We start from the raw sequence: 16248 nt of genomic DNA on the forward strand, positions 1-16248 counted from the left end.
GGTCTACAAAATCTCCTTGATGTAGACTTTTCTAGAACACCAACTGGCTTCCTTCTTTTTCTTCTATGAGATAGTCCTTCCCAAGAGCACTTGTCCCAGGTCTTATAATGGCTTCCTACTCTTCCCTGAATAAACCACCTGAGCTCATCTCCATCCCTTATTGATCCTCCTTTGTTTCTTCAGCCTGAACCCATCTCTCCTTTCTTGGATTCTTAGTCACTATATACGCAATGTTTGCCTTACCAATTGGCGTTTTGTTTCCAGAGGCTTTAGGGAGTTATGCTTGGGTTTCACCTGTGCTCTAAATATCTCAGACCAGGAACTCACGTTTCTTATGCATTTCCTGAAAATAATTGTATGCCATTGAAGTAATAGTTGCTCAGTATGCTCTAGATCAATTGAACTATCAATTGCCCCAATGACTCTTGCTCCCTCAGCCCCAGGACCTTCTTTTAGTCTGATCTTTAGGAGAGTCTGTCTATATAAAAATAGGTGTCTAAGTTCATACCTGTCTCCTGTCAAGTGAAATTCAGTTGTAGCAGCCACCCGCATTACTTGACAATTAGTTCCTTCATCGAATGGTGATCTGTTTAAATCCAGAAAGTTAAAGTCAGGGGACCTGGGTGCAGTGGTCCACATCTGGAGTCATAGCACCTGAAGTGTCTTAGGATATCATTGCTGTGATGAAACACCACGACCAAGCAAGTTGGGGAGGAAAGGGTTTATTTGTCTTAAATTTCTGCATCATAGTCTATAATTGAAGAATGTACAGACAGGAACCCAAATAGGGCAGGAAATTGGAGGCAGGGGCTGATGCAGAGGCCATGGAGGGTGCTCCTTACTGACTTGCTCCTCATGAGGTGCTCAGTATGCTTTCTTACAGAACCTAGGACCATCAGAGCAGGAATAGCATCTCCTGTAATGGGCTGGGCCTTTCCCCATTAATCACCAATTAAGAAACTGCCCTACAGGCTTGCCTAAAGCCTAATCTTGTAGAGACAGTTTATTTGAGTCGCCATCTTTTCTGATGACTCTAGCTTGTGTCAAATTGACATAAAGCCAGTCAGTACAGAAGAGCAGGCAAGGGAATCATGGGTTCTAGGGCAGCTGGGCTACATAGTGAGACCTCAAAAAACAAAACAAAACAAAACAAAAAACAAAAAAACCAAAACCCCAAATAAAATAAGATACAATATCAACAGAAACTCCATGACTTTTATTGCAGTTAGAAACTTGTAAATCACACAGGGGTGTTTTCTGAGACTGATACTCCAACCAAGGACCATGCATGGAGATAACCTAGAACCCCTGCACAGATATAGCCCATAGCAGCTCAATGTCCAAGTGGGTTCCCTAGTAATGGGAACAGGGACTATCTCTGACATGAACTCAGTGGCCTGCCCTTTGATCACCTCTCCCTCAAGGGGGTGCAGCCTTACCAGGCCACAGAGGAAGACAATGCAGCCACTCCTGATGAGACCTGATAGACTAGGTAGGATCATATGGAAAGGGAGGAGGACCTCCGCTATCAGTGAACTGGGGGAGGGGCAAGGGTGGAGAAGAGGGAGGGAGGGCAGGATTGGGGGGGAAACAAGGGAGGGAGCTACAGGTGGGATACAAAGTGAATAAATTGTAATTAATAATAAAAAAAGAAACATGTAAAATTTTGGTTGTGGGGAGAGAATTCACTGTCTATCTAGCCTTTGGAATGTGTCTCTGGACAGATTCTATTATCATCATGAATGATTTTTAGGTGAACCAGACCTGTAGCTGTTTATATAGGGAGGGCTCGAGGAAGGGCTGTCCTTTTGCTGTCCCCCATTATCAACCACTTGTTTTTAGTATAAGCACCCTGCAGGGGGAAGGCTCAGACTTGATTTCTCTATGGATGTTTTGGTGCATGCTCTTTGATGACTAGAAATAGCTGGAAAGAGTGCAGGACGTTTGAAGGTCCCTTTTGTTTTCTGCCATGCTTCTCTGCTTCAACGTCAGAAGGGGGCAGGCTGAGAGTGGCGGCACCCACGTGCCACGGCTCTGAGGAAGAAGCCTAGCTGGGATGTGGATATGCCATGACCCTGTGAATGACAGAGGACTGTGAGTGGAGGAGCTTGACCCAAGAACTGGAGACATGGAGATGAGCCAGTGTGGTAGTTAGGAACATGGAGATGAGCCAGTGTGGTGGCCCCTGCCCTGTGACTCTAGCACTCAGGATGCTGAAGCAGGATTGTTGTGAGTTTCAAGCCAGCGTAGGCTATATAGTGAGTTCCGTGCCAAGCTGGGCACCTGGCAGGGGCTGGGACCTGGACAAGAGGCTGATAGCAGGGCTAAGAGTGGAGTGTGTGGGCAGGCTGGCCATCAGATCCATAAGAGGTCAGTTTTGAGAGAGATGGAGCTGTTAGCAATAAGGCAAGCACAAAGAGAGTAAATCAGGACATGTGGTCCAGTAGAAGGCTTAAAATCAGGGAACCCAGGGTGGCCATGCTTTCTTTTAAAGTCTCTTTTCTTGTCACCATGGTAAAGAACCTGACAGAAAAGAGCAATGTGTGGGAGAAGGACTTATTTGGCTTACAGTTTGAGAGGAAACTGCCCATCATGGTGGCAAAAGGTATAGCAGAGTCTGTGTGGGCAGGAATCCTCTCATTCAGGCAGACCAGGAAATAGAAGGCAGAGGAAGTTGCAGCTTGGGTGGATGTCTTTGTTTTAGGTCACCTAGAGGTCCTTGGCCTCAGTAAGCCTATGTCCACATCGACAGTGGTTCTCCCCTTCTCAGTTAGGTCTATCTGAAAGCACCATTTCAGGCACACCCAGTGGTGTGTTTCCTAGGTGAGTCCCACGCCAGTCAGGCTGACAGTGAAGAACAACAGCATGTCTGTGACCATATGGAAAGGAGTCAGCATGGTGGAGAAGCAGAGGGTAAGGGATGGGGCATCAGTTTCCTGCACTTCCTGTATTGGGACTCCTGGACGAACTCCTATTCAAAGTGAGCTTTTTCAGAGACAGACTGGCTCCTAATGGCTCCTGAAATGGACTGTTATATTTTTGAGAGGTTTGTAAGCTATTGTTGTGCAATCGGCCGCTTGGAATAGGCTGTGGTGGGCATACTTCCACCATGAAAACCAACATCAGCACCCTTACCCCTGTTATCCTTTTCTTGGGCGATCCTTATCCATTTATCAGCTCTCTACCAACTGGAACTGAAGTGTCAAGCTCAGGTGCAAAATCACAGTGGTACTTTCAGCTCCATTTATCTCCTGACTAGGGGGCAAGGAGAAACCTGAACCACATGTTTATTACCCCAAGCATGAAGTGGCTTCTTCTGCGGACATCAATGTCCATACCATAACCAGGGATTTCTGAGCAGATTCTGTCACGTTTGATGTAGAAATTAATTTCCCACCACAGCTTTACTTGTTCTGTCTGTTCTGGTCCATCCTCCATTCATCTATCCATTCTCCATCCTTCATCATCCACCCGTCAGATGAAAATCTCTGAAAATCAGTATACGCTAGATGCTCTGCCAATGCAGTAGTCACTGTGTCCTCTGGCCCTGGCGGCTTTTATGTGGTGAGAATTCAGCATTTTATGACTAGTTGTAAATTGAAAGCCACCAAGAGAAAAACAAGAGGGGCGTTTAATAAGAGCCCACGGGAGGAAACTTGTTTGGATGCGGGTGGGTGAGCATTTAAGCTCATCTCTGAAGGCTGGGCAGGAGTTGGTAAGTTGGGAGGGCAAATGAGAACATTTCCAGAGAGGGAAAGATACATCCTCAGCTCTCAAGGTCAAAAACTCCTGCCTGGGAGAGGAGCTGAGAAGAATGGGTGTGGGTACAGCACAGACTGTGAGCGGAAGAGAATGAGAGGGAGAAAGGCCTGGAGGCCCAGCCCTTGTCAGCCATGTAATTTAAAAAGCTTGGATTTTATCCCAATATTTAAAAGTCAGCAAACATTCATTCATGTGTAGAGGACATGCTGACAACAGAAATAAAGACCATAAACTAATACAGAATCAGACAACAGAGAAGGATTTTTTTTTTTTTTTTTTTTTTTTGTCAGCATGTCATGATCTACATGGTCGCTACCTACAGGAAATGCAACCTGTAGGCATAGGTAGAGAGGTGAGGTGCTGTTCAGTCTCTGGGTATGCCCACCAAGACCTCCCTTCTGGCTTCAGGTTTACAACTCAATTTCTCAGCTCCTGGTGTTGCTTCCATTTTGGTGGGGGGAGGGGACAGCTTAGCACTCACATGCGCAGACAAATGTGCTTATGGGCAGTGAGTGAGGACAGAGGCTTAGCAGCCTGGAACTCCTCAGACCTGGAGCAGCACATGCTGAGTCTAACACCGAAAGCAGTGGGCAAGGTCTACAAATCTTTGCTTGGCTTCCTCTTCTCTGGCTGCCTAACCTTCCCTCCTTGTTCACCTCATGCCCGTGTCCCCATGTCATCTTGTGTGTCTCACTTCTCTGCCTGGTGCAGCTTTTGGTAAAGGGAGCTGAAGGCATGAGGTAACCTTCAGACACTCTGTTGAGATGAGAGAGATGCTAGAAAGAGTGACAGCTGAACACCTGACAACAGGTGTTGGGCTAATTGAGGAAAAACTAACAGGCAGAGAGACAGGTGGACTGACTTTCCTTCTGCCCAGGTGGGGCAGTACCCATCTTTATCACTGGCCTATAATCTTGCTGCCTGACCTGTCCTGCCATTTGCAGAGAGAGCTCCTCACAGGCCACTGTAGAGAAAAGTGAGCGAGGGATCATTGGGGCTGGAGCATTTATATTTTGTCTTGCTATAAATTTTTCTTGTTTTGGTGGGGGTCCTCGATGTATATTCATTATACTTGCAATGTTCTTATCTGTAAAGTGGGGACAATGACTTGATTGTTGTCCAAGATAGAGACCACTAGAACCTTAGCTCCCAGTGTCTCAGGAAAGCACATGATTTTAATGCAGAGAGGAAACAAATCAGCCTTGGGACCACACTGATGTGCCCCCATGGGGGGGGGAGATGGAGAGAGACTAGGAGGAAGAAAGAAGTAAGACAAAAGAAATCTCAGTGAACCCCTTAGACTGTGACAGTGGGGCCAAAGCAAGCTTTTATGAGAACCACATTTGAGCCCAGGAATAAAAAATAAGAGCAACATACTTTAACGATTATTTATGATTTTAAACACATGAAAGGCAAAACGTGTACCCAGGGAGGCGCATCGTGTACCCAGGGAGGCCTAATGGGGAGCAGCTGGTTAACATGTGTCTCGCCATTTCCGAGGATGTTCATCATCCTCTGATGTCCAAGAATAACAGTAATAATGATGCCACTGCTGATTATTATTAATAATAAAGAGCATTGAGTGTCTTTCTGGGAAGGTGAAATGAAACCCTAGGCCACTGGGCTGAAAGGGGGCATTCTAGCATGCTTTCTCATCTGGGGCAGACCATGGGGCTTTGCTGAGGATGGAAGGCTGTCTAGGTAAAAGAAGAGTCCTAGAGAGGGCATCCAGGAGACCTGGGTTTTAGGCTCAATTTTATGTCTAACTCTGGCAATTCCCTGTACCCCTGAGCCTTGCTTTTCTCATCTGTGAGGTGGTGGTCCCGTTCCTCGCTGGTAGGGCTTGCAGGGTCTTCATGGGTTCTGATGAGAAGCTGCTCACGGTTCTGGTGCCGCATGAGCTGCCAAGCAAGCTGCAAGGGGCAGGGTCATTGTTCGAGTTCTTGTCATCCCTGCACATTGCCAGCACCTGACACCATTAACTATTGAGTTCAGGACCTCTGGGAGATGGCCGGAAATGCTTGTGCCATGAATGTATGCTTCTTGTCCTTAAATATTTTGAGTCACAGCTATGCTAGACTTGGGAAACATTTTCAGGGCTACTTAGCCTAGTTTCCTCTTTTATGACCTGTTAGGTGGGTCTGAAGGAACTCAGTCCAAGCCTCATTACCCACCACTTCCAAGTCAACCAGTGTTTGCTCCATGCCCCAAGAATTAGAGTGTTTTCCCATCTGGCCTGTGGAAATAGGTGCCATTCTCCATCCTGCCAGACGGCACTTTCTCTAATATGGAGCCATTTTTTTTTCCACACCTATGAGGCTCAAGGGGTACCTTCAGTAGAGCACCGTGGTGCTCTGAGCTGCATCTTCTCTTATGGATTCTTGTCTTGATCTCCCTAGGCTTATATTCCTGCCTCTGTAACTCAGGGAATCTGAGTTACAGATTCCCTGAGAGATCTACTTGTTTCCCCTGACTTCTCAGGGAAGGGACCTGGAACAACCCTGGGACCCACCTTGTCTGTTTTCTCCCTCTGTTGCCTGATGTCCACTCTCTGGAAAACCATTGTATCTTGCATTTTTGTCTGCATATTTAAATTTTCTCAGGACTAGTCTCTGTTATTCTTTCATGGTGGGAAATGGAAGAGTCTCAGTGAGTATGAATGTGATGTGTGTGTATGTATGTACTATATATACATGCATATGTATACATACATACACACACACACACACACACACACATATATGAAGATTGGACGAAATATACTGTAAACTATTAACAGAGAGTTCCTCAGGAGAAAAAGATAAGACTGGATCAAAAAGGAAAAAAAAAAAACTTTACCATCTAGCTAATAATTTCCTATGATTTTTTTTTTTTAAATAGGGGGACTGTGCTAATTTTTAAGCGGAAAATACATATAAACTCCTCAGAAGAAATAAGCAGTTCTAGGTCAGCTATTGGCTTGGAAGACTCCCTCCCACAGCCTATCATTCTCATTACAATATGAGCAAGAAGCCAGCTGAAGCATACGTCACACACACCAGTGACACACTTTTCAGATTGCTCAGCTGAAAGTGTGTTGCCACCTTTCTTGGAGCCTCAGAGATCATCTGCTCACCTTTGGCTGCCTTTATCTTGGACCACCTCATGACTGTTCTCAGCAACTAGAGAATATCATGGCAGAGAAGAAGGCAGACTTTTAAGTCAGAATATCTGGGTACTGGCTCTTGTTCTATTCATCCACGGCAGCATGAAAAATTAACCCGATTTTAGTAGCTTAACAGTAGCCAAAGTTAGTAGGCAGGAGTGGCTTTTTGTGGTCAGTAACTTGAGCAGAGGCAAGGTCAGGATCATTTGACTCTACTTGGTGGCAGCTGAGGTCTCTGGGTGGCTTGGGGTTCAAGGGGGTTTGTTTCCATATCTGCTGTTTGAAGGGAGTCTGGCCAAGTGCTTTTCCCTCAATGGGGACTCTCAGAACATTTTAGGACATGGGAGGGAAGGCTACTAAACTTATAGGATAGTGGCCAGTGTCCCTTCTCTCACATTTTTGCTAATCAGGTGGCTCCAAAGCCCAGCGAGGTTTGAGGAAGGAGTAGGAATGAATGCTGTATCTTAAAAGGAGAATTACCCGTGTAGAACTTGTATCCATCATTAATACCGCATTTCTGAATTATGGCATCTATGCTTCAAATTACTGCATCTGTGAACCTGGAAGTCTAAAGGCTGTCATGCGCACTGGGGAGATGGCTTAGAGATTTAGCCCACTGGCTGTTCTGTCAGAGGGCCTGATTCAATCCCTATGACCACACTCACAACCTTCAGATGCAGGAGATCTGATGCCTTCTTCTGGCCTCAGTGAGTACCAGGTACCCACATGGTGCATAGACACACATGCGGGCAAAACACCCATAAAAAAACAAACATTGAAATAAAAAACAAAATTTGGGGGGTGGGGAGGTCAAAGAGCCCGCCATTGAGTTCCTATCAGAAATAGTCCCTGTTCCCTTTACTATGGGAAACCAATTGGTTACTGAGCTACCACGGGCTTCATCCAAGCAGAGGTTCTAGGTTATATCCATACATGGTCCTTGGTGGAGTGTCAGTCTCAGAAAAGACCCCTGTGCCCAGATATATTTGGTCCTTGTGGAGCTCCTATCCTTTCCACGTCATACTAACTCCCCCTTCTTTCATATGATTCCCTGCACTCTGCTGAAGGCTTGGTTATGAGTCTTAGTATCTGCTTTGATACACTGCTAGGTAGAGTCTTTCAGAGGCCCTCTGCAGTAGGCTCCTGTCCTGTGAGGAGCAGCCCTGCTAGGCCACAGAGGAGGACTTTGCAGCCAGTCCTGAAGATACCTGATAAAACAGGGTCAGATGAAAGGGGAGGAGGTCCTTCCCAATCAGTGGACTTGGAAAGGGGCAGGGAGGAGATGAGGGAGGGAAGGTTTGGGAGGGAATGAGGTAACAGGATAGAGCTGGGATACAGAGTTAATAAAATGTAACTAATAATAAAAAAATAAAATAAATGTTTAAAAAAATAAAATTTGAAATGTAGACATTACAAGTGGTATCTGCCACATTAAAAAAAAAAAAACCCTCACCATGTGAGCTATATCTATTAGTGATCATCATAATAGTATGTCTGTACCTTAGTCAGGACAGATCTCATTGAATGTTTAGTATTTGTGGGGGCTGGGACAATAGCTCAGTTGATAAAGTGCTTGCCATGCAAGCACAGGGGCCCAAGTTCCATCCCCAGCATCCATGCAAAGAGCTTAATATGATGACATGCACTGAAACCTCAGTGCAGAGGAGGCAGGAGCATCCCCAAGCTCCCTGACCAGCCATCCCTGCACAACAGCAATCACCTTTTGGATCCTTAATGTAATATCTAGCTGGGCTGTGTGGAATCAGAGCCACTGGTGTCAGGAACCCAGTATTTTTTTTTCCTATAATTCTATACGCATTTATCCAATGGAGGTATGGCCATTTTGTCACGGTAAGCCTGTGGTTTCTGTAAGATGTTGGGACAGTCAGGTAGAAAGTTTGGAATCTGCATGTTTCCTTGTACTGGCTACCTCCAATAGCACATGGCTGAGAGAGGCTTTTGAAAAGTAATGGAGGAGAAAAAAAAAAAGCCCTGCTCCTTATTCCTTCCATCCCCCTTTTTTCACTCAGAGTCTTTCCCTCGGGGACCTATGCCCCTTGCTGTTCCTCAAGTGTTTCAGGTGGTGTGCTGTGCTTTGTTTTTTATAGATGTACGAGATCAAAGCCGGAGGCAGCATCACGAAGAAGTTCAGTGCCATTCTGCGGATGCTTAGCTCTCCGCTGCAGCCTAGAGTTCCCGAACACAGCAACAACAGGATGAAAAACCTCTCCTACCCATTCTCCAGGGAAAAAATGTACCTGTGAGTATGGGAGCCACTAGGGCAGGCACATGAGAGGGTCTGGTGAAGGACCTCCAGTGTTATTTTGTGCCTGAGGCTTAAGGCTTGGGAAATGATGACCCTGGGGCTTGGGATCCAGGTAGAGGAGGCAGCTCTCCAGGGGAGATAGTTCCTGTGCTTCTGACTGCCCTTCCCTCATGAAGCTTTTCCAAACAGCCCTGGACATTCATGCAGGAACATCTGTCTGCTTCTTGGCCACTGTAGAGGCTAGATGGAGAGCCAGGGGACAGCCAGGCCTGAACTGTAAAACTCCACAAGAAGGAAAATGCTTTCTTTCTGTGGTGAAGGCCCTCTGCCAAGTTTATCTGGTTAGGTTTTCCCAATACATGATAAAACAAAGAAATGGTGGAGGTAGATTCTTGATTTGTATGTACCCTTCGCCTACTCAGGCTCCCCTTGTTCTGTGGAAATGCTGTCCCCACCCAGGAAGAGTGAATAAAAATCTCTTTGCAGGCATGACCATTTGGGAAAGCTATAGAAGGAATGGCCATAGGGAGGTAGGAAATGAAAGCAGCAACCTAAGCCATGCACTAGGAGCTCAGGTGAAAACCTGTAGCTATCAGGTGTGATGAGAATTGAGCGTGTAAGGCAAAGAAGGGGTGTAGAGGCCCAAGAAGACAGAAAGATCCTTCAGTTTCAGCAGTGTCTCTGTGAGCTTTAGAGGATACGTCCCACTATCTTGCCATGACTGATAACAATTCTTTGAATGTGCATATGCTGTTCCACAGCAAGTCCCCACCCGCCTTTGTGACCTTAGAACTCTCCCTCTGCTCCAAAGAGGAAAACAAATTTTAAGGCCAATCCAGGCTCACACAGATGTTAAGCGACACAGCGAGAACAGGCATGGCACCCCTTCTTCAAGCATGTGTATAATGCAGTTTGAACATATATACTGCTCTTTACCTTATTTTATCTTTCTCCCATTTCTGCTGAGACCTTTCTTCGTCCCAATAAGCTTCTTTCATACTTCTGTATCTTTTCTTGTTTGTTTGCTTTTCTTGTGACACACTGAGTTTTCACAGGTAGGGGCCATGAGTTATATAATAAAGTATGGGCAATTAACCAGCAGTTGTACCACTGAAGAAAACGACCCCCCCACTTCCAGTAGCAAATAATGGCTTCTTGGGAAGGGCGAGGCTTCTAAAACTCCTCTCCTATCTATGATGGAATGTCACTTATGAGGGTCCCCGGGCCCATCTTGTGCAGGTAACTACAGCTACTCTGATTTCAGGGGCGCAGCGAATGACCATATAATGTTCATAAGATTATTTCTCCTACCCCTGTAGTTACTACAGTGTTTCCTGCTCTTCTTTCTCCTCTTCCTCCTTCTCCTCCTCTTCCTTTTTCTCCTCCTCTTTCTCAATTCTCAGAGCCTTAGAATGGGTGATATAAATGTTCTGTTTAGGGGTAAGCATTCAAGAACCACTTATTCTTGACACATTTACCACAAAAAGAAGCTTCTCTGACCAAAACTGAAAGTGCCCTAATCTTGCATATAAAACAAATATTTAGAAGGCAGTTTGTTAATATGTCCTTTTAGCAAAGAAAGACTAGTAGGTTACCATAGGGAATAGGACCTTTCCAGCTGTGAGCTTTTGTCTAGATTTACAGTACCAGGCAAATCCAATGAGAAAGTGACTGATTATTTCCATGACAGTCAGGGCACTATTTCATATCTTGCTCGGCAGATCAGTGTATCACACAAGGGTCCACAGATTGTGAATCTGCTGCTCTTTTTGTCTTTGGCTTTTTCCATGCTCCTCCCACCCCCACCCCCGGCTTTCATCCATGTAAACTCTGACCTCTGATCAGCAATCTCCAATACATTTCTGTGTTTCACTTCTACTCTCCTCTAAAGCCAGTTAGCAGCCAGGTATTTTTTTCCCCTATAAGATTCTGTTCTTATCAATCAGAAGAAGTCAGATCTTTGTCTTTGACCCTGCATAACCACAGCCTACACAAGCATCTTGCTTTACTCTGCATCAGTCATTTTGACTCATGTGACTGATGATTCCCAGCAGAGTAAGGAGAAGGTCCAGTAATCTATGTCCTCGGTAATGACCCTGACATGGGGAGCATTCCACAGGTGCTGTGGAACTTTGTGTTGCTGTTTTTGAGCCAGGTTCTTGCTGTGTAACCCAGGCTGCCCTGGAACTCTGGATCCCATTGACTGTCTTTTGAGTGCCTTTTGTTGTTGTTGTTGTTCAGTGTTTGAACACTTACAGGACTTTCATAATTGAGTATCGTATCTACAAATGGAATGACAGTGAGAATAAAAATGGAATTTTGAAAGACAAATAGTTATAATCCCAATGTCTCCAAACTAGGCTCCCCCCTTAACCTGAATTTTCACTGTCTTTGTCCAGGCATGGGTGTATTTCCCATGTGCTTTAATTTTGAAAACCTGTCATGGTATAATGTTTTCTATCACAAACTTTTCATAATTACAATTTTCAACTCTTTCATAGCAATCTTTCATATCAATTTTGAAGTTGAACAGCTTTGCACTGGATCTTTTTATGATATTTTTCTTCTGCTCATTTATTTTCATTATGATCAATCTCCAACAATGAGTTTTCAGAATTCCTGGGTCGAAACAAGCCACCCATGCCGTTTTGGCTTGAGTATGTGAGAACTTTTGTGTTTTGCCATGTTGCTTCCTAAAGGTTTGCCCTGGGCTGTGTGGACAGTGGTGTCAGGGTGAGGTAGTGAAATGGGTTCACCTTTTGCTTTCTTGAATCCTCTAGGTACAATATCCAGGAAAAGGACACCTTCTTTGACAACGCCACCCGGAGCCGCATTGTAAGTAAAGGGCGTTAGTAAAGGGTTTTGGGAATGGCTGGGTATGTGGTTGGCAGGGCATTTCCTTTCCCTCCTGGCTATCTCTCATCATTATTTGCTTGGAGTTGCCTAGCGACTGGAAGGCATCCAAGAGCTTCCCATCTCATTAGTGCAAGAAAGAGCAAATAAGTTCCTTTGCTAAGGCTCGAGGGGGTGTTGCGGCTTATGAACTCTCTTGCAGACTTTTCTTAGAATCACAGAATCAGGGGATGTTACAAAACTTGACACGAGTTAGGGTAACCCCTTGGTTTACAGATAAAGAAACTGAGGCTCTAAGAAACAATACCTTAGAAAAAGATATATAGATTGTTAGTGGCTGAACAGGACTAGAAGTAGTCCTGGTTGCTGGGATAGTGTGCCTTTTTGTGAACTTTTTCTCATTCAACCCCATCAGCAAGAACTCATGTAAATTTATTTCACAGGAAATGCTAATTAGCCAGCGTACCCAGTAATGAAACAGTCAGCATTCCTGACTGTAGCTTGTCTATTCTTCTGTCTTTCCTTCCATTCTTTCTTCTTTCTTTCCATCTCTCCTTCCTCTTCACTCTTTCTTTTTCCTTTCTTTTCTTTTATACCAAAATTTTTAATTGTGTTGGATGTTTGATTTTAATAAGAATCTGTGTCTGTTCTTGTGGCCCCATTTCTAGACATAGGGTATCTTCATTTGCCCCTCAGTTTATTCTCTAATACTCTAGAGAACACATAGCCTGTTGGCAGAGGAAGGCAAGAGGAGCCAGAAAAATGCTAGAACTTATTCCCATAAGGGAAGTGTACAAGAAAAGTTCCTTAGGAAAGAGCTTACATTTCCAGTGCTGAATCAAGGAGGGAGGGAGACCGAGAAAGACTTTCCAAGTCACCTGGTGATAAGGAGGGTAAAAGGATTAGGGAGCAAAGTCACTGAGCATTACCAAGACACAGGGACAAACAAACACATCTCTGGTCCCTTCATGCCATGCCTTAGGAAGGATCAAAAAGTGGACATATGATTTCTTTTCCCTTCCTATGGAAAAGGGTGTAAACTTCCTGTTCTCTTTGATGCTATTATAAGTCAATTAATTCTCAACATCACTTGGCCCCCACACTGGGGGTAAAGGAGGAGGTACAGGGTGTGGAGATTAACTGATTATTGCAAAGTGCTTGTAAAATAATACAATGCCATATAAATGCTGTTCCTAATTATTATCGCTATTGAATTACTGCTGTATTAGAAGCAGAATTAAACACTCTTGAGCCCCATTCTGCTGGAAACTATTTATTTACCACTCCCTCTAGGTCTGGGGCTGGAATATGGGAGTGCGAATAATGATGATGAAACACATTCCTCACTCATCCCTCCTTCAAGAAGCTTCCTTTTCTATGCTTCCTCCTTTTCTTTATCTACCCCCAAAGCATGAGAAGGGCAAAATAGAGCCTTAGGTTTCATCCTGACCACCGTGGCCTTTTGATTGATGTCTCTTTTGCATGCATTTGTGACTGTTTCCTGTGCCCCTATCTTTGTTGGCCCATTTATTTGTTCCTTTGTTTCAGATAGGATGCCCTTGCTTGGCCTGGCTGAGGCTTGGGTCTCAAAAGGAAGTCATTAGATGGCCATCACTGAGCCAGGAATTGAGAGAGCCTCAGTTTCTCTGAAAAGAGCACCCCTCCATATGAGTTAGTCCCCATGGCAAGCTGGATGGTGCAAGAGTTCTCTAGCTCTTTTAGGCTTGTGAGACTTGAGCTGCAACAGAACAGGAGGCCTGCAGACTGCCCACCTCTGCCGTGGGAGAAAGCAGTTGTGACCAGGCAGGGTGGGAACTCAGGAACAGGTTGGGCAAATGAGAACGGTAGGATAGGGCGTACTCTTTTGCACCAGGCACTGCCATGTTCACTGTCTTCCAGAAGCCCCCTAGGCCTCTCTCTGACAGAGTGCTACTAACAGAGGACCAGATCTTCTGGAGTTGGCTCAGGCCCCTCTGCACCTGACTGCATATGCCATGTGCCCTCTCAGCATCCCCTCAGGCTCTCCTAGCCACCCCACACCTCTGACTGGTGGAGGAGGCGCCTTGTAAGGGAGTCCCACCTTCCCTGAGGTGCATGCATGAGTGCAAGTGTTTACAGGCTCTCTCTCTCCCTCCCTCCCTCCCTCTCTCTCTCTCTCTCTCTCTCTCTCTCTCTCTCTCTCTCTCTTCTTTCCTGGCCCTCAAGGGTGCTTGTGTTGCAGGCTGCCTCTGCTTTTCTTCCCTTCTGTCAACTGCAGCCAATTTATAGCCTTTTATTGATTCATTCTTCAGGGTGGGATGGGATGAGGGGTGCGTGTGAGGGGTTAAATTCTTTGCCTCCTCAAAATGCTTACACTTGAATGGGTTTGACAAGTAGGCCATGAGCTCCGCACATGCTTGGCGTCCCCTCCCTCCAAATGAGGCCCGTGCCTCTGTCGCAGACAGGCTGCCTCACAGGGTGGTGACGCACGTGATCCAGGCGATCATAGCCCTGCTGTCCTTCCCTTTTAGGTGCATGAGATTCTGAAGCGCACAGCCTGTTCTCGAGCCAACAACACGATGGGTAAGGAGCCCTCCCATGCGGTGGTCCATGAGGTGGTGAGGGGCCAGGGACGGCCCTGTCAACACCTTCCTTGGTGGGCAACCGGGAGAGCAGTAGACCCACGCCCTGCAAACCAGGGCTGCAAGCTGAAGCAGCCAGTCTGGGCCCTAGAGCAGAGGGGCCCGCTATGCCTTTGCCGCCTGCTTAGGAGGTTCCCAGGCTGATGAAACCTCTCCCAGACCTCCAGCTCACAGTTGAAGGCTTTCCTCCACTTCCCAGTTCTGCTCACATTTTTCACTTTATCCCTATCCTTCAGCTGCAACTCCCTTGTCCCAGTTTTCTGTTGGTTGCCGGGATGAGCAACATGACCAAAAGCAACATGGGCAGGAAGAGGGAAACTGAGGCAGGAGGTTGAGCAGGAACCTGGGGGCAGAACCGAAGCAGAGTCCATGAAAGAACATTGCTCACTGGTTTGTTCCACATGGCTTATTCAGCTCCTTGCCTTTGATAGCCTGGGTTTGCTTGCCCAGAGATGGTAACACCGACAGGGTCAGCCCTCCTAACATCAATTAATTATCACTTAAGAAAATGGCCCCGCAGATGGGACTACAGGCCAGTCTGAGGGAGGCAGTTCCCAAGCTGAGGTTACCTCTTCCCAGGTGACTCTAGCTTGTAAGCATCAAGTTGACAAGACTAACCAGCACCCAGTTGCTTTAAGTAACCATGGCCAATTTTCAGGTTACTGTGAAAATTTTATAGGATGAAAAGCATCTTAGAGGTCTTAAGTGTGTCTAGCCATTTCTTCCATGCATGAAGAAACTTGTCTCCCCCCCCCCCCCCGAAGAGAGGGAGAATGACTAGTATAAAGAGCATACAGCAAAGGGCTGTGAGGTCCAAATGTGCTTCTCTCAAACCCAGCATTTTCTTCTCTGTAACTGGTGGAATCCATTCACCTGGTGGAGATACAAGGATTTCTGTACCTTTGGAGCATAAGCCTCAGCGCTTCAGAGTGGACACACTAAAGCGGGCAGCCTGATGGTAACGCACCGCTCAGAGATTTATGTGGTGGCCAGGTGAAAACATGAGCTGCGACCTCCCCAACTTATCATTGCTCATTCCCAGATCAAACCACCAGTCCGCTGGTTCTCCCACAACGCTCTCTTTGGAGAGTCCGCTGACCTCAATCTCTTTCTTGCTTAGCCTCTATACTCATGGCTTTGACTCACAGACAGTGTGTGCTGGAGATGTGTAGAAACCATCATTTCTGCCCCCACCCCCCTGTGCACCTAGCTTTCTTGCCTTGCACATCCTCCTCAGTTGACTTTATCTAATGAATTAATTTTAAAAATGCCAAGCCTATTAGTTCCATAGCGATCCCTGGTGAGTTTCTGACTGTGTTCACAGACAGTGACTTAACCTTTCTACAACCTGGTTTCTTTTGTGTGGGATGGAGATCATAAACTCATCTTTGAGAGTTTTTGTAAAGATTAAACAGGCAATTCTGAGTTTGCTTTATAAAATGGAAAGTCCTTAAATGCTAGGGCTTTGGGGAAGGGTAATCCCCAGGATTATTGGAAGGTCACAGGAAGCGGCTGTTTGAACTGATTTTGTTTTCTTTCTCCTTTTCGTATATAATGTGTGTGTGTGTGTGTGTGTGTGTGTGTGTGTGTGTGTGTGTGTG

The 16248-nt window shown here is 45.8% G+C and overlaps 1 protein-coding gene across 1 annotated transcript in view; it reads left to right on the forward strand.

The window, feature by feature from the left end:
- Positions 1-16248, forward strand: part of Ano2 (anoctamin 2) — a 336055-nt gene that overhangs the window by 89569 nt on the left and 230238 nt on the right. Inside the window, exons 4-6 of the mRNA XM_055609405.1 lie at positions 9016-9167; positions 11954-12008; positions 14537-14588. Coding sequence (XP_055465380.1) covers positions 9016-9167; positions 11954-12008; positions 14537-14588 — 259 coding nt within the window. The remainder of the gene's footprint in view (positions 1-9015; positions 9168-11953; positions 12009-14536; positions 14589-16248) is intronic.

This window comes from Psammomys obesus, unplaced genomic scaffold (assembly GCF_907164565.1).
Source record: "Psammomys obesus unplaced genomic scaffold, mPsaObe1.curated_primary_1811, whole genome shotgun sequence".
In the NCBI taxonomy this organism is placed as follows: Eukaryota; Metazoa; Chordata; class Mammalia; order Rodentia; family Muridae; genus Psammomys; species Psammomys obesus.